We start from the raw sequence: 19,345 nt of genomic DNA on the forward strand, positions 1-19,345 counted from the left end.
AGACAGATTTAGTTGAATCTCAGGGGATTTGGACAGAGTTTCTCAACTGCATACTGGTTTTCTTGTGACCTTTGTAGCTCAGATGCCCCCTTATTAGCTCACTTAGCCAGGAATTTATCAGGATAATGCTGGACCCTTGAAGGCACACTTCTTCCATAGATATCTCCGCACTGCTTGCTTACAGGACTTAGTGCGAGTTCGCAAGAGGAACGCCTTGTTGTTTTTGTATACTGCGGAGTACTGAACTTAGATGGTGACTACTGCAAAAATCAGGAAGTGTTTGAAAGATTTCATATGGATGGAGGTACAGAATTCTTACGGTTTGTCATAACCTCACAATTGGCTTTATTATTAGACTTCATGTAAGCACAAAAACATTCTAAGTCTGCGTAAAGTAAATAAAATGGAATAAAACTCCTCAGAAGGTGTTAACAATGAATGTTAGCTTTATGTTTAACTATGAGGATTCTCCCTAGCAGCTTCAGTATGTTACTCGTTTGTAAAACTGAATATTTATTTTTCATAACTTAACTTGAGATTGTCATTCTCTGGTGTGTCCTTAAGGAGCATCTTTCCTGCAGTTATCATTAATGACAGTTACACAAGTCACCCATCTGGTGTTTCAGAAGCAAATCGAGAGGACTGACATGACAGATGATATAATCACAAAATCTTGTTTTCTGAAAACAGATGTTAAATTTGTTCAAAGTTCTTCAGCTACTTACATATAAAATTTGCCCTTTGAACACTGTCCTTTCAGCAGCCAATGGATTTAAATTAAATTCATTTAATACAGAAGGTAGAATATAGGAGTGCGAGAGAAAATATGAAGCAGGGGCTGTGGGCATAGATAGGAAACAGTGAGGAACAGCAGGGATTAGAGAGAACCAGAGATGGACTCCCAACCAGAATGGCAACATCATTCAAATCACAGCTGTTGAGGCTACGTTCCCAGGAACCCCAGAGACCCAGGATAGTACTTAGACTGTAGAAGCAATTCTCACAAGAACTGGAATGGAAAACAAGCTTCCCAGCTGCTCTTGGAAGGAGGTATTGGATTAGAGTACCCCCCCCCCCCCCCCAAGACACAGCTGGGTACAACACAGAGAACCAAGGCACAGTCAAAAGGCACCCAACTCACATGGAAGTTCTTGCCCTTGGAAAAGGAAAAGCAGCAGCCCACAGCAGTAGTTATATTTTCAATAGTCTTTCTCCCCACCCCACACCCAACAATCAATAGTCTTAATCTTGCCATTAAACACCATTAAATCTAAATATCAACTCCCTTTCGTACCAGTCAGGTACTTTCGAACCAGGTATACTAACTCCAGTTTGCTGGACTGGCTTTAAACACCTGTACTGTTTTTATTATTTCAGTAAGTGATGTTCCCCTCCAGGGGTTTACATGACAATTTTTTTTTAAAATACTTCTACTTTAAAAAGACTATCATATTTCAAGAGGCTTAAATGGAAAAATAAAAAAGTGAAAGCATTAATTCAGAGTACCCTGACTAGAAACACATAGGAAGGTAATGCAGTACTACAGAATTGCCTTAATTGTAGATTGTACATTGCCTTAAAAGAACAGAATTAAATTGTCCTCAACTAAACTATCCAAATTTTCATACTAAGCAGGCTTCAGATTTAATCTGTTCAGAGGGATTATTGCTAAAACATGGCCTAGAGAATTACAGTAGAGAACAGATGTCTAGAACCAAATAGATGCAAGCTCGGGAAAGAAACTCATTGCTGGACAGAGCTCCAGCTCTGAACCTTTCATTGACTCATGAATCCCCTTTTGCATTTTGACAGAAGACCACTAACACAACCCAAACTACGTTTCTGAATTTCAATATAGAAGCAAAGCCTATACAAACACCCTGTAGCCTAATGCAAAAATGTATCAAGGTCACTGAGAAAAACCTACACCTCATGCTACCATCTGAGGTCTTCATTGTTTGCTTGTCACAAAGAAGGAATTAGCACCTTCATTCTCCTGTCTATTTCCTACCTCCTGTGCAAGTATCTGTCTTGGAAGAACCCAAAAGTGAAAAGCAATACAACCAGTGTACCATGACCAACACATTCCCAGATCTGCTACTGCACTTCATAGCCACTTTCAGACGCGAGCATATCCACACTGACTGACTGACTGGTGGCTACACACTTTCCACCATCTACAATTTACTAGTGTGTGCCCCTTTGTCATCCAGTGCAGCTGTGCTCAGGAAGCTACACACTCCATGCCACGTAGATCTTTGTGAACGTCTCTCTGGATCCCCTTTCTATAATTCCTAATTTAGCTATCAGTAACTAGCTGCAGTAGGAATACAAAAGTTTAAAGTTTACAACTGTAGCATGCTGTAAGGAAAAAAAAAAAAAAGAACACTTGTGTAGACAGTCATATAGGGCATAACTCAAAGAAACTTGAAATTAGGTAGAAATCTACCAGAAGTCAATGTAAATTTCATATATACTGCCCTGTTTAGCAAAAGAGTTATCATATCTTCATTACTTCATAATTTCATTATTTCTCTGAAATGTTACTGGAGTATAGAATTTATAACAGAATCCATTCTGCAGACTTTCACTTCCAGCACTGTGATGACACACTCGAGGAATGAGGAAGCAATTCTCATGGAAGCACAAATCTGAGAGGACTTAGTTTGTTTAATAAGACCAAGCATGGGTTTGTTTTTTTCACAACATATTTTCTAATCTTCTGCCCAGACTCACTTTCTTCTACAAAAAGGACTTTAGCAATGTTCTTGTTTAGCAATGTTCTCGTTTAGCAATGTTCTCACAGAAAATCAAAATTCTGGTGACTGTAAACACTTCCAATTAACAATATGACAAAAATCTACTTTCATGAGTTTTACTCTTTCCAGCGTACCTCATCCCAGCTCAGTGCTGACACAGAAGTTTGTGACAGATTTTTCTGTTGTCACAGGGACTGCAGCTTACATACCTGCTGTGTAAGGAGACTGATGTGGCTTGGTGGGGAATACTGACAAGCTGCTTGCTTTTCTGCCAGCTGTTGCAGTTCTGCTGCTACCATACTGGGGCTGTAACGTTTGCCCTGAGAAGTAGCATCTTCTGTATCTTTGTGTATCCCGGCTGGGCCCACATGCTGTCCACCTGGACTGCGATGGCACAAACCTACCAAACAAACATCTGGTCATGCTTAGTTAGCAGCATCGTAAAGATCAAACCATTCTATGATTCCAAGGTCCCTTCCAACTCATCTAGTTCCAAACCCCGCCATGGGCAGGGACGCCTTCTACTAGATCGGGTTGCTCAAAGTCCCATCCTTGAACACTTCCAGGAAGGAGGCATCAACAACCCCTCTGAACAACCTGTTCTAGTATTTAACCACCCTCATAGTAAAGAGTTTCTTCCTTATATTTAATCTAAACCTACCCTCTTTTAGTATAAAACCATTACCCCTTGTCCTATCACCACACACTCTGGTAAAGAGGGTATAGTCTCCCCATCTTTCTTGCAGGCCCCCTTTAGGTATTGGAAGGCTACAAGAAGATCTTCCCAAAGCCTTCTCTTCTCTAGGCTGAACAACCCCAACTCTGACAGGAGAGATGCTCCAGCCCTCTGAACATTTTTGTGATCCTCTTCTGGATCCACCCTAATAATATGTCAGACTTTTTCTCAGCCTGCTGATCATACACACAAAAAAGCAGGTATGATACTTCTTACAGATTTTAGGGAGAATACAGCTTTCTGTTCTGCACAGGTTATTAACTATATGAGCTTTTGTCAATGCCAAACCCCCATTCTCCTCATTATAATGCATCTAATAGCACCCACTGCCAGAGAATGCTGGCTGGCTATTATGTAAGTTAAATCTATAATGATTTTCCTTGAAAACAAATGGATTTCTTTAAATAACGTACTCAGCTGGGAAGTCAGATTTATTTTAATGCTAGAAAGCTTGTCACTATATAGAGTTGCTGTATAGCAACTCTAGTGAAAAGTGCTGACTGATGTATAATCCAAAGCAAATGCACATCAAAGAAATGCATATTACTGGGAGCACAGCTGTTAGCCTCTGTATGCTTCCTAAAACTTTCTTAACATGTTACAGTCTGCATCCATAAATCTCTACAGTTTCTTCCACCCTTCAGATTCCTTACACTCTGAAGATGCATTGCTTAACTATGTCCTATCTTAGAACAGTAAATGTGTAGTCTCTGGGTCATGTTTTTAGGATACTCTTGATTACAACAGTTCTGAAAGTTCCTAGAGAATGAAATACAATACCAATCCACTCATGTCTTTCTTTTTTTTTTAGAGCTCTTGCCACACCTTTAAGTATTAAAACATTATGAGGTTTCATTGATGGATTTCTGTGTGAGAGGAATACAATGAACGAAGAAAACACAGACCGAGACAGGACTTCTGCTAACCAAAACTACTTAAAAATCACTAAAGCTAAACCAGAGATCAGTAATGCAATCAAGTAAAAGTATACGATACTTCATTTCTAGCTTTTTCAGAAGAAGTTCAATTCTCTGTTCATCTGCTCAATAAAAGGGCATCTTTGGCCAACAAGGGCTGCTTCCTGCATTCTTCCCTTCCATGAGAAATTTATCACCATTGGAACAAGACTCATAATTCTAGAAATGTGAAATTACCACCTATTCCAGAAGAGAGATTACAAAATCTTTATAGTGAACTAGCTGGTTATTAAACAACATAGAACACTCACCTGCTTTTGCAGATGATGGGCGGGACAATCTTTGGCTGTAGATCTGAGCGGCTCTCTGCAAAGACGAGAATGGGCCAATGGTGTAGCTACCAGAACGACAACGATGTAACCCTGCGAGGCTAGAGGCCTCACTGGACACTGGATTTGTGAAGACAGAAGAGCTGTCAGGTGCTGTGCTCTGGCTCTGGGAGGAAGGTAGGGAAGATGAAGACTGAATCAGCTTGGGACCAACTGGGGGAACTGGCAATGAATGGTAATCAGGCACCTGTGGATTTCCAGATGCTGCAGGTTGAGATGGTAACTGGGAACTGGTACTTCTCTGGAACATGGTACCAGAAACAGACGAAGAAGCACTAGAAGGGCTGCACCGAGGCAATTTCAGTTCAGCATTTAAGGAGAAGGTGGGTCCTTCTGGAACTAGAAAGAGATGATGAATACGCTACATGAGAAAAGCTGCCTTTGAAGTCCTTCAGATAACAACAACATACTTGAGCTGCCTCTATTCATAGACCCACTGAAGCCAAGATGACCTCATCTATCAGTAAAGACAAGAGGCAGCTCTACATCATGAATATTCTCCTTCAATGACTGCCATATCTAGATTATCCCCCACAGAAGACGAGCTAATTCACTCGTACTGCTCACCCTACGGTACCTGCCTTAGGTCTAAAATAAAAAAAATGCAGAATCTTCTCCAAAATTGGGCATTCAAATACCTCAGTTTGAACCCACAGATTCTAACCTCTATTTAAAACCATATTAAAAATAGTAGATTAATTCATTATTTTTTTCTTGATTATGAATGAAGCCAGTTCACTTACAGGTTGATTTAACTTCTTTGGGTTTATAGCCTCTTGCTCGTCCTTCTGCAGGCAAATCTGCAACTGAACTTTTGGGTTGATCACCTTTTATTTTTTTCATCACTTCAGGATGCTCTATAACAAAATCCAGGAGTTAGGAATTAGAATAATTCAAATTGGGATACCACTGGAATGGGACTTTTTAAACATTGCTATAATGGACTTTCTTGCTAATATTTTAGACCACGCAACTCTGTTGATCACAATTATGCTGTCATGTACAGTAGCATGGACTACTGGACGTGAACAGCCAGCACTGCACTGCCTTTCATGGAATGCCCAATTATACTCAAATACGTGGGCTCTACTTTCCAGTGGGTATGCTCACTGTAGGCAGCACAATTTAATAAGCCTCAGTTTCTTTCATCCCTTATTTTGATTTCAGAATTTCACATTTCAAATCTCAGTGTCTTCCAGTTTCCACATTCTGATTTCAGTCACAAACCACCACATCCAGTTCCTTATAAAGCCTAGTCACAATTCATCCCATTTCACTTCACTAAAAGAAGATTGGATTGCAATTAATCTAGTCTTCATCACAAAGAATCATTGGGGATTAAAAAGAAAGAAAAAAAAAAAGATACACAGTCTCCAAAACTCTGAATAATTTTCTGTAGGGGCTGTTCACTTTCCATAGACTAAACTGAAATTGAATTAGTCTGGACAACATCATCTCAGAGCAGCCTGCAATACTCACCGGCTTGAGGCTGATTCTCTGACTGGTTACTGGTGTTCCTGGGTTTTGTAGTTCTGGAGTTTGTTCCTAGGAAGACGCTTGCTGACTTATTTTTCTGGGTGTAAAATGTCAGCACTTCCTCCAGCTCACTCTCACTACAATAAGGAGAGAAGAATGGAACTAAATGAGGTCTCTATGATTTTCTGCCTTCACGGAACAATCAAATAGGAGAGACAATAAGGAGGTTAAAGAGAAAAGTGAGAAACTGGTGAGGCTATACAAGTTATTTGCATAGTTCTGCAGGGTAAGAGGTGAAGCCCTGGTTAAACCTGAGTTTCCCACTAAAATACCATTCTTTTATGCGGTAGAAAATTCAAGGCATCCAGCAACCTACCCAGGATAATAATGAGGAAGTGAAAATTCTAAACTCATTCTGGGGGAGATTGACCCAACAGGAAAGAATCAATTCTCAGTTAAATTAGTTAATTTTCCCCAGGCGCTCTCTAGGACAAGCAGCTGTCATGTTCATGTGAGAAATCATCTCAGCCTGTTTAAGGTCATCATTAGTAGTTTCAGTACAGCAGTAAAGAGAGAATAGGAAAGAGCTTGTTAATTAGCCAAAACTGCAGCACAAACAAGCAGAACAGTCAATATTTTTGTGAATCTCACAAAACTTGCATATGTTTCTTTTATTATTTTCTTGACAAGAAGAGAGTAACTGAGAGTTTGGATCTTCAGCGTATGCTGCACAGTTCACCTATCCAAAAGCAACGAAAATAAGGTGAAAAGGAAACATAAGAGTGAAGAGTTGGTGGAAAGATGCTTTCAGCTTTAAGTGAGTTTACCAGCACAAGGATACACTTTTGCATTGCAATGAGGATATTTAGAAGCAATTGTAACAGCATGTATATAACTAAACACAGTACATCCATGTAATATCAAAGTTACAGATTGATTGGGACAACCCCACTTACTACATGGTAACATTTATTACCCATCTTCTCCTGTGTGCCCCTACTGCGGAACACTCAAAAGTATAAAACTGTCCCGTTTTCTTGGCTGCATATGACTAGCTTGATGATTTAAGCTTCAAGCATAAAGCAAAGTAGTGCCAGCTATCAGAGTTCTCAAACATACTTAGTACCTCTTAACAAGCAAAAAGATAATCACTTGAAACTGTTCTTTATCACTAGGGCCAGCAAAAATCTTCAGCTCCAGCCTGCACTGTGCATCAGGCCATGATGACATGGTAGTCAATAACACAGAGTATGCAGTTCTGCCCTAAACAGCCATCTCTTTCAGCATTTCCGGTAAAAAGGAAAATGGCCTGCCCTAGGAGACAACAGCAATTTTAGTGGTGAGAAATGTCAGAGAACCAAGACACATTGTGGACCCATGTAATCTGCATTTCTGCTGACAGGAGAAGATATTATGATATATGGTAGTCATATCTTGAGTGTCATTCTTTTCTAGAACACTATTTATCTGAAAGGCAGCAAGTTTTTTCTTGGAGCCTATAAATCTGTTGCTGTAACGACTCCAATTATATCAGCAAAATGTAAAATTCATTGTGCTTGTGAGAATGTAGCAAAGGAGCTTGTGAAGCCTCCTGAATGTAGCTGAGAAGACTCAGCTATCACCCACTTTAGATCAGTCACTAAGAATGCTATTCCCAAAGAGAGGAAAACAAAGAACAATTTCATAATTGATTGTAAGAAAGAAGGAAGCAGTGACTGTGAACTTTGTTAGAGAAGATTGAAATGCATTAAAAGGGCAGATGAACTCTAGCTGTCCAGATAGTAACACTGGTCCTTGCCAATATAAGCATATCATATATAGGTCAAATAAAGGAGTCAAAAGGAATCAGATTTTGTGCTCAAGAATCAGAAACTTGAGGAAGTAATTCTGGTTCACTGAATCATTTCAAACCTCTCCATAGTCAGAGGGCTATAACACCATTGTTTTTCCTACAATCCCACAGGGCACGAAGAGCAATTACCTATTTTCAAAATACATTTCCCAGCAACTCTTGTAAGAAAGTCAGATAGTTCTGAGTGTACAAGGTTAGAAAACGTAGCGTTTTCTCTTGTTAAAGTAACTGCTTGCACTGAACTCACTTAGCAAGACAAGTAAAAGGCTAGGATGATGACGGAGTTTAATTCCCTTTTTTCCTCATCTCAGAGGGTGTAGTCCTGAAGGGTTGCTGAAGGAGAGGCAGAAAGCATGAAATCTGTTTCTGGGATCAGAAACTTGAGAGCCAGAGCCACAACAGTCATTCCACCACAGCAGTTCAAGGTCATCTGAACAGCAGCTCTAGTCTTCTTGCAAATACTTCTGCATTTGCTCCAGCATCACTGGAAAGTAGACCATAGCTCACCAGCATCAGGTTAGAATTTACTAAGACCAGGGCAACCAGTGTTGTCCTTTGGGGATCTACTTAATGGTCAAAACATCCATTGTATGCCCTTCTCTATGCACCAGATGCTGACTCAACAAGCATTTGGTTGCTGAAAGGGAAAAAAGAGAAGAGACAAGTTTGCTGTCCCTCAGCAGGAGAAGGTGCTAATGTCAGTAAAGGTATCTAGAGGCACAATCCCATCATCTTCAGGGTTGGGAGATCCTTTACCAAAGGGAATAAAATTCATTCCTACCTTGCTCTGGTAATAAAGTTCTGAAAACCTTCAGGATTCACTCCCTCCTCCTCCTCTTCCTGTTTCTTTTTTGACTGCTTCTGAACCATCTGCTCTGTTTCCTGTGAATAAGCAGTATTAGTAAGTCTCTCTGTGTAGTTATTCTAGGTACTGTAGCATAGCTGCCACACAGAGAAGACAAAAAGCAATTCCATGGAATCTAAGAAGAACAACATCAACTCCAAAGTGACAAATTATAAGTGTATTTCACTATGTGTGTAGAGAGCCCCAGAGATAGCAGGCTAAACATACACTACACCTCATTCATCTACCTGACATAACTTACTAGAGTTGACTTGCTGAGAAGATATGGAAGTTTGACAAATATGTGCTTCTACTTCAGATATATCCTTTGCTTGCACATAAGAGAGTATGGAGGGGAAAAAAATCATTCTTTGCAGATATTAGGTCCTCTTTCTACTTCTGCTGTCTCTGTCAGAAATAGAGTTCCTCACAATAGCTTTTATTTGAGCATCTGTCCCAGAAGGAGATATTCAGGAGGAGAGGAGAACAGAAATGTAAAATTAAATGGGAGAAACTAAATCAAGGAGGTTGCAAAGGGCATCTATATTTCCTGCTGTAAACTAAGAGTTCTCCTTTTGAGTTAATTTCTTTTGTCATACAGCAAATTGCTGTGGTCTTATCTACATACAAATAATATACTGCATAGCAAAAGCAAAGACACTAAAACAGTACAGCCTGTGACAAATACACACATACACTAGAATATACTGTAATAAAAGATGATAAACCTTTCTGAGAATGGGAGCAAGCTATCAGATATAAGTGATCCTTATATTTTACACTAGTTGTTACAACTAGAATTTGTTGGCTCTAGAGGTTGTATACAAACACTGCTGTTAATAAAATAAAAATAATAAAAAAACCAGCCTACAGATCTATCTGAAATACTAATACCAGCATATAAGCTTTAGTTGACCAGACTTGACCTTAACTTCACTGCTTCTTACTGCTACTTCAAGCTTTCCCAGGACAAAATGGTCAGATATATCTTGTGAAAGATAATTCACGAATGGGGAGAAAAGGCCACTCTGGCACCCATGTCTACTCTTCACTACATAAGTAGAAGTCTTGACAATATGCAGTTTGTTTTACTTAGTTTGCTGGAGGCAGTGTTTTTTCTTCTGTGTCAATACAGAAGATGCAGAACAGCTAGTAGGAGTCCCCTGCTAAATGCAAAGTTCCAAGTCAGTTAAAGAATTCTATATGTTGAAATCAGACACCAAAAAACCCCCTCATAAGCCAAGAGCCTCTCAATAGCTTAAACAAGTACGTCCTAAAACCTCAAACGATCTGTTTTCAAGCGTTTTAACAAAGAAAATGTTTATGCAGTGATGTATTACCAGTTACACAGTTTTATTTTGTGAATTTATTTGAGACTTGGCAGAAAATCCTAGTGTTTGAATACAATTCGAGTGGAAATTATATCCAAAGCAGTTGCATTCTTAACTCACCACTGAGCCACCTGAGTGTTTTGCAATTACTCCTAACACAGTAATCCAGTGAACACTAGGCAACAAGACACTTCCTGGAATAGATTTGGTTCAATACCAACCTTGCTTTGACAGATCAAGTTACCAGATGTCAATTCTGAAAAGGTACTGCAAGTGAACACCCTCTACTAACAAGTAGGAGCTCGGAGGCCAGTGTGCACAGCAGCCTCTGAAAGCAAAATTCAAACTACCCTTGTTCTAACACCAAAGAAATGCAAGGGGAAGGGGAAGCTGTATTTGCAAAATAAGGATTAGCATGAAACCACTATGCTAAGAACATCATCTTCAAAAATGAAAGAGGTGAAAATTATTAAAGTTGGGATTTACTTCTCCTTGTCACTTAGCATACAGAGCTCTATGCTATAGATGGCTAGCACTCCTTAAGTATACCAAATGAATGGTAAATATATATATATATATATGTACAGTATGTGAAATATATATTTAATCTCCATAGAAGAATCATAAAAACAGGAAGAAATGGGAAGGGGCCTTACAAAACTGTAGAACTAAAGACAAACCAACGAAAAAGCAAACTGCCAATTAAATTCCCATTCTTTGATTTTTATTATTTTATTTTTAACTTTTATGGACATGATTACTGGACTACACATATAACATAGTAATGCTGTTGTCTATCTGACAATTTGGACAGAAAAACTGCCATTACTAGATGTCTAACTACAAACAGACTGTGTAAATTACAGAACAGAGCCCTTAAAACAATTTTGTCTTGACTATGACAGCAGCCAGCAGCAGATACATTAGAAGAAGATAATAGAAATCAAATCACTAACAGCACTATGGTAAACTGCCTCATAATAATTTCTTACACAAGGGGTCCTAAGCTTCAGAATTCCTTAATAACTTGGCAGTTATATATGAATGGGTGACTCATATCTATCTCCTGGCCCTTAATATGCAATAACCACAGTAGACACTGCTGTTGGAACTGCTGGAGTCTAGCAGCCCTGGATACTCCACTATTTTTGTTCTAGAATATCATACACCAACAAGATCCACTGTGCTACCGCAAAAGCAGCAAAGCTTGAAGGCACTGAAGTGAACTAAGTACCTTAGCCCTCTGTTCAGTGGTGTAAACTATCAGAAGAAGAATCCAGAGTTAATCACCTTGTTATAATAGATTATGAACTTGCCCAGCTGGTGAGCCAGGATACGACGACGATCATTTAGTCCCAAATGCCGGCTGGGGAGCAACACTCTCAAGGACTGCTGAAGATTGCTGGCAGCTCGCTTCAGAAAGCGTACCACAAGCTCCTGCAAGCAAGGAAGACGGAGTTAAAAATGGAGCAGCTGCGAGATGTGGGGAAAAGAGAACAAAGGGACTACATCAGCTCCTGATTGGCAAGTACTAAACATACTGTCTGTGTCTAATGCGCTGACAACTGGCAGACAAAAGCTTTCTGTAACGTGCATTTTTAACATAGGCCTACAAATCCAAGACCGTGGAGAGGAATGATGCTGTGCCTTGTCTGAGGTGAGGCAGAACTGAGAACACCTGATGAGCATTTGTCTGAAAAAAGCACAAAGCAGCAACCACATAGAATAACCTGTGAAGTCCAATGCTTTTGGAGAACATCTCCAAAAGACAACCTGTAATGTGTTAAAGAAGGCCAGTAATGAAGTGTATACACTGACATAAAACCCCCTGAGCACTATCACAGGGAAGGGAATCTTGGTCAGGTATTTCCACTACAGTAATGTATCCCCATTTCAGCACTTTTCATATATGTACATTATCACCACAGCTTCTCCACAGCAACAGATGGTTACATCTACAGCCGTGTAATTCCAGTCCCCCAACCAAGCAGGCTCCACGTCTGTGTGCAGCCTCCAGTGGGGGAAACTCATGGCATGTCAGATCCTAAGGCAAGATAGATCCTGTGGGTGTTTTGAACCCTTTCTGTCTCCCCTCTGGATTTTCTTTTGGTTAGAAGCACTGCAAATGCATAAATGAGCAGCCTCACATCCAAACTATTGGATTTCACAGCTCGCCTCTCACTGCCATTACTCTAGGCTGGTTTGATCTGTTATTTTAAATATTATTTCTCACAGCACAGCAGACAAAGTGACTCTCAAAAAGCCAGTTTTAATTTCTACTTGGAAAGAGCAGGGGTAACATTTTCCACTGAGTCGACTGATTATTCCTGACACACACTTTTATCTCTGAACTGCACTGGCTGTTTCCCTGAAACATGCATTCAGCAAGAACACATTTGTGTTTGCAGAAAACTCAAGAGCCTGTTGTACAAAGCTCTTTTAGGAAGGTTTTACAAGGGAATCTGGGCTTGCTGCACTCTAAGATGTATATATACCAAATATATGCATCTTAAAATATTTCCTAGAAAAATATATCACATTGCTTTAAAGTAAAAACAAAAAAAAAAATCTATGCTAGATAGTAATTTTCTCTTCTCAGCATTTCTTACTTTTTCTTCTCTATCTAGAATACACAAAACACTCCTAAATGCAGATGCCCATGAAGAAAAAAACAGTCCATCAGAGAAAAAGCTTAACTGGATACCTGTTCTATTTGAGTGGATGTGTGGTTTGTTTAATGAATCACAGCAGGAACCAGATGCTGCTAAATAATCTTAAAGAATCTCAGACAGAAGAGTTCAAAACAAGTTCGGCTCAGAGCTGGGAGATCCAGTGAAGTAGAACCATTGAAAGATTTGAGCAGCTCAAGTGTCAACCACACTAGTCATCTAGTGTCTACTCTGTCACTTCTCAGATGTCAGTCAGCATTCCTACCTTGTTTTTATGTTAAAAATACAGCACTGGCAACTAGACAGACAAGTATAATAAGCTCAAGGTACTTTTGGACTTCATTTTTTCCAGCCAACCTCAAAACTCAGGGTAGATTTCAGATTCTCTAGACCAACACAAAGCTTCTTACCATCTGCTCATCTTCTTTGGCAACCCAGGCAGCATTCTGGAACTGGTCACCAGCCTCCTTCATCAGTCGCAACTGAACATGCTGTAGATAGGCAGAGAAAGCCCTGCGAGCCTGCACTTTGCTGTGGACCAAGAAAAACACAGTCAGATACCCTCAGAGTAGTAACAGAAAGAAATACAACAGTCAGGCACAGCTTATGGAGTACATTCAGCAAAGACCTTGTAGGTATAAAAATGTTGAAGCTCAAGGATGGAAGAACAACTTCGCCCCACCAGTATTTTCACCCTACCAGTATTTTCTTCACCAAGACAGGCGACGTAGTCCAAGAGATACAACAGACAGCAGATGTCCTTTAAGTTCTAAGACCAGCTCTAAAAACTGAGTGCTCTCCTTGCCTTCTCACAGCCTTAGCAACTCTACTCCAAAAGCCAACATTACAAAAATCAGTAAAACTGTGTCTTTTTAAACCCAGTTCAAGGCTCTCCTGGACCTCTGTCTACACAAGCATTTTGAACACCACAACAACAGACCATAAATTAAACAAAGGGCATAACACCACTGCCAGAGTTGTAACAAAGGCCTTGCAATTCCCATTGGAAATGACAGAATTAAATCTGTGCAAGTGAACTCTTCCCCTGCTGGCCCAAGAACACAGGCCAAATTCATTGAGCAAGGCACCACTGAAGGAAGAAAAAACATCAGTAAATCTGCTGTGCAGCTGGCTGAGCACATTGGGAAGCTGTGAGCATGAATTGAGGAGAAGACTGGGGCAGGACAGAAAGGAACATATTGATTCTTATTCCCTCACAATAGCAGTCACTTTAACATATTCATTTGTTGCAAGAGAAATTGCTGAAAGCTTTGGCTATTTCTGTTCAGTGTCATCTTGGCCAAAACCCTCTTGTCCAGCATTCTGCTCTCCCACTCCCTACTCTTCATCACAGATTCCTCTACAGTCACTACAAGCTGTCCCTTGCTTTGTCAAGCACACTTCCTCCATCCCTTTTCATAAGAGCATAGAGACAGATGGGCTTTAGCGTCAGTGACAGATTGCCCTTCTGTCTCAGGCTCTGACATAACCTTTTCTATAAAATTATCACATTTCATCTTAAAACAAATAAGGTTTTTCAACCCATTACCTTCCTGGCATGTTATTCCAGAACTGTTTTAATAATAAGGAACCTTCTTTTACTACCCAGCCTAGCTTCATTCACAGACAGTTTATATTTGCTTTCTCTTTTTTCAGCATTACCCTATATCTTAAATAATCTTATCCCTGATGGGTTTCCCACCTGGAATGCATTTATTAACAGCAATCACACCCTTTTCATTTTATTAGCATAAACTATTAGATTGTCAGTCAAAGAACACTGACCACGATGAGACTAGCAGCTCCTCTCCACCTGTTCCAGCCACAATTCACCCTCCATGAACATGTGGAGGTTTGGAACTGTACACTGTACGTGAAGTCTCAGAAATATCTCAAGCAATAAAGCCTAGACCACATTCGGTATTTTCATGCATGCATGAGCTAGAGCTTCACAAACCTGTGATCAACAAGCATGGAAGGTATTTTTCCTTATAATTCATTTTCACTTGAACATCCAGCCGGTACAATTTCTGCTGTAAATTACAAGCTTGTAAGAGCTTGCCCTTACATTTTGTGCTACTGAACTTCATCCTAGTTATATTATTCCTGTCCTCAAGGTCATCCAGTTCTTCCCATATTTATTCCACTACTTTTCTCTTATGGTATAACTCCCAAGTCTTTTCCATCAGCAAACTTCATTAGTTGATTTCCACCTTTTACATCTTTCCTGAACTGATTATTAAAACCAGTCTCAAACCAATTCCTGAGGAACCTCACCATTTTTTGTCTACTTGTTCTCTGCTTCTTCAGAATCTTCTCAGACACTTATATGGTCCTCATAACTCTATGTACACAAGTCCCTGAGACTTCATTAAAACATCAGTCCAGAAACTTAAATCTTCCTATTTTATATGCCTGTAAATTTCAGGAACACTCCTTTACAGTGCTACAGAAATCATACAACACACTGGTAACTACAAAGATCAATGCATCAATTGCACATCAAACGATGCACATCAATTTCACATGTTGGGAAATAAGAATTGAAGTTAAAATAAAATATATTATAAATACTCACACTTCTACCTAATTATGAGCTTTTAATGCTTTTGGAAGACTATGCCCAGCCCAAAGAGGGGCCAAGCAAATGATGAGTTCACAGGGGTCTCAGACTGACATAACTGACATCCTCTCCACTTGGAAAACCGTGGCAATAACTAAAAGAAATAACATGATATAACTGCCTGGTTACAATTTGTGTCTTCCAGTGACCTCGAGAATATACCGCAGGCCTTATTACATCTCCACGCTCTATATGCTGCTTGCCACCACAGCTACCTTCTCTTCCCAGGTGAGCGCAACATCAGGAGAACAGCCTGAACCCTGACTAATACTCTAATCACCATGCCAGCATATATCAGAAAAGATTCTCTTCTGGGGGCTCTGTAGGGCTTCCTAGCTTGTTTTAGGTGCAACTCAAACACCTCATGACCATGAGTTCAAGTCTGGTAGGACTTAGGACCTCCACCATCAGCTTGAGAACAGCAGTACAATTCTTTACCTGTATCTGACACTTCTATGACTCCCAAAACAGGAAACTGGAGAATGTCCTTGAGGTAAATTAAAATGCTGCCTCTCCTCCAGCCTGTGGAATATTGAAACTTGAGGCTGTCTCAGGTTATTTGCAAGAGCAAATAACTCCCTTTACCTTCAGCTTTCCTGGGAATGGTACAGTGGGGAACATGGTTCCCCCCGTGGCAGGTAGGTTGGAATTAGAATATCTTTAAGGTTCCTCCCAACCCAAACCATTCTGTGATTCTGTGGTTCATTCCACTGTCAACCTCTCCACCAATAAACCCCAATACAAGGAAGGCAGAGAAACTGCTTCATCAGGACAGCTAGAAGGAGAGAGAGAAGTCTTGCCATTTATAAAAAGCTGACTGGAACAGGCCTGGTTTCTTTTGGATGAAAATGTCATTACTTCAGCTCCTCAGCCTGTTGACCTGGCAGCAAAGCTTTCATCAATGACAGATTGGATGAGGCCAAGCCCAGCACAATCCAGCAACATGAAGTCACCGCAAGACTTACACACTTCTGTGGGGGAATCCCAACATCACTGGGTGCTGAGCAAGATTCTGCCAGGAACACCAGACAGAGCTTACGTTCTTGGCAAGAGTCAGTTCTATATATAGGTAGATGACAGCATTGCTATGTCCATCCTCAGAACAGGTTTCAGAATCTTCTGTCATTAGAGCAAGTGTTCTTGCCAGAAGAAAACCTCAAAACAATCCCCAAATCCATGTGATAATTCATAAACCCTCCCAGAAACTAAACTAAGAAGGCAGCAACAAGCAACAATTATTTTATCTATCTTTGGACACTTATCGTGCAAAACAGTATTTCTTATGTAGAAGATGTAAAATCCTCCTACACAGATATGTATGATCACTTTTTGTCCTTCATGTCCATCTGCAAATAGGCAGTTTTACTACCCACAGTTAAGGGGGAAGATCACTTCTAAACATCTAGCAGGATCCTGATTGGTATTCTTCTGTACACTCTCCTCCAGCATCACCCTTTTTCAAGCAGCTGAGCCATGCATCGGAACATGCTCAGTTCCACACTGTCAAGCTCAACAGCAGGCAATAAAATATTTCAGTAGCTTATTTCTCTCAAATGACCTTTTGTCTTGCTCTCAGGAGGTGTTGACCCTGAACATCAGAAACTGCTGTTAGAGGTAAAAAATTTCATCATACAAAATATAAGCACAAAAAAATAAGAAAATTGTATTTTTATGGAGAGGCGGCACTGATGTGTTCCTTCCCAACATTTCCTGAATGGCTTAACATGTATTTATACCTATTTATTTAAAAATGCAGAGAATGAAAAGATAAATTTTAGAATTCAATAGCAGGCATCTTGCATTAAGATAGCGGCATTTCAGAAGCCCAAGTTGACTGAAGAACAGCTCACATCACCTGATTAAAGAACAGCAATGGAAGCTACAGCTTATGCTTTACACTGATCTAACAGGTCAGGCATTTAGGTAAACTGTCAGTCTCTGCAACTACCTCCCTCCAATTAGTTACTTAGGCAGTCCACAGAGAAAAACCCAGGCCCATTATTCTAGGCTCCTCTTATCTCCTCACACCCATTCATAATGTGGCACTAAGTCTATATCCCCCATATTTTAAACAGATATTAGCTGCCAGTCAAAACTCAGGACAATATGCAGAAATCTCTCACCTTAAATTTCCATTCTTTTGAAGAATCTGCAGCAAGTTAAACTGAGATTTTGAATCTGTTTTTTCAGGAAGTGGCTCTCCTCCATCTCCAGTTTTCTTATGAAGTTTTTTTGTCAACCGCTCCTTGCAAGTTGTTTTCACCAAGTCAGAGAGCTTTGGCTTGCTTTTCACCTGGGTGTCCGAAAGAGAGCCAATAGCTCCATCTAGCTCTTCATCTGCATCTGCATCCTCTTCTTCCTCACCTTCTGTGTCTGATCTGAGGGACAGCTTTGTCGGTTCTGACATCCCTGTAGTAGAGAAGAAATCAACTCTGCTGGTTAAAAAAAACTAGACAGGGAGACTCTCTAATACCTTTGGTTTGCTCCTCAACTCTTCTGCTAGAAGGAAAGACCACCACCATTTTAGAATATCACGGTAGCTATTGCTGCCCTTTATTATTCTTGCTGGCTTTCTGTTTGCATATAAAACAGCTGAGAATCCCATTTTCTCAATTTCACAAGATAAACCAAGGTTCTTAACTTTACAAGCGAAAAATAAAAGAAAGGCATTTTCCTATGCTTCATCCTGGTTCTTTGGCAGGCCTTAAGTTCACCTTTTGGATTTTTGTGCGTCAGGAAAACCAAAGCTAAGAAAACGAAGCTTACATGTGTGCCAATAAAGATCACATAACATAGCACCAAAAGTAACTGTATAACATACTGACTGCCATGGGAAAGGTTGTATCATGTAGCTACTGGAAAGAGTTTAGATAAAGGCTTAAGGAACAGCCACTTATGAGGATCATTCCCTTCTGTATCCTTTTAAGTCTTTCCCACATTGGTTCAAATAAAAAGGATTTCTCCTTCCAACAGCTTAGAGTCACTGTAATGCAGCAAATGCAGCCTGGAAGGTCCCAGGTTTTCATTTTTCTCTGAAAAGTTGGAGAACTATAGAGGCACATACACAAATTATTGTACCCAAAATGCAGCTATGAGCCCCTGTTCAAGAAAATATTGATAACATTTAGTCATATATGTGGGGTTGTGAATGGTGGGAATGGAATTCTTAGCATTATAGAACTATTTGGGTTGGAGTCATCTAGTTCCAAACCCTGCCATGGGCTGGGATACCTTCCATTAGACCAGGTTGTTCAAAGCCCCATCCAGCCTGGCCTTAAACACTCCCAGGGATGAGGAATCCACAAATTCTCTGGGCAAAACAAACAAACAAAACAAAACAAAACAAACAAAAATGAATTAACCACCCTCTTAATTGTTTTTGACTAGATGCTCATCTAACTCTCTAGTCATTCATACCTGATGATCTTGTCCGTGCTGCTCTAGCCCTGCCATGACATCGCCGGCGCTTCCGTAACTCCAGTGAGACCAGCTTTCTCTCATAAAACAGAGCATGAGAGTCTACAGCTTCCAGCCTCATATCCAGCCTCCCATTAAGACCATCTCTGGAAAGCATAATAGAGAGGCATCCTCAAAAACTCTCTTTATACTTCTCTCCCTGATGACACAAAAACTCAACAGAGTGAGTTTCCTCAAAAAACAGTTTTCTTGACATGGGGAAAAAAAAAAGTTATGATCAGTCTAACTTTGCTCCATTTAAAGCTTACAAATGTTTGAAGTGCATCTCGCAA

General features: G+C 40.1%; 1 protein-coding gene across 5 annotated transcripts in view; it reads right to left on the reverse strand.

Annotated features, from left to right (window-relative positions):
* The window catches only part of TTLL5 (tubulin tyrosine ligase like 5), a 126,152-nt gene that overhangs the window by 62,961 nt on the left and 43,846 nt on the right, over positions 1-19,345 (reverse strand). For 3 of the 5 annotated variants that reach the window (XM_040560523.1, XM_040560521.1, XM_040560525.1), the window contains 9 exons: positions 19,014-19,159; positions 17,720-18,005; positions 13,384-13,504; positions 11,595-11,741; positions 8,911-9,011; positions 6,281-6,414; positions 5,545-5,658; positions 4,724-5,140; positions 2,969-3,159 (listed from right to left, as the gene is read on the reverse strand). In XM_040560523.1, the coding sequence (XP_040416457.1) occupies positions 2,969-3,159; positions 4,724-5,140; positions 5,545-5,658; positions 6,281-6,414; positions 8,911-9,011; positions 11,595-11,741; positions 13,384-13,504; positions 17,720-18,005; positions 19,014-19,159 (1,657 nt within the window). The remainder of the gene's footprint in view (positions 1-2,968; positions 3,160-4,723; positions 5,141-5,544; positions 5,659-6,280; positions 6,415-8,910; positions 9,012-11,594; positions 11,742-13,383; positions 13,505-17,719; positions 18,006-19,013; positions 19,160-19,345) is intronic. The other 2 variants (XM_040560524.1, XM_040560522.1) reach the window with 2 other exon arrangements.

Source organism: Cygnus olor, chromosome 5, assembly GCF_009769625.2.
Source record: "Cygnus olor isolate bCygOlo1 chromosome 5, bCygOlo1.pri.v2, whole genome shotgun sequence".
NCBI lineage: Eukaryota > Metazoa > Chordata > Aves > Anseriformes > Anatidae > Cygnus > Cygnus olor.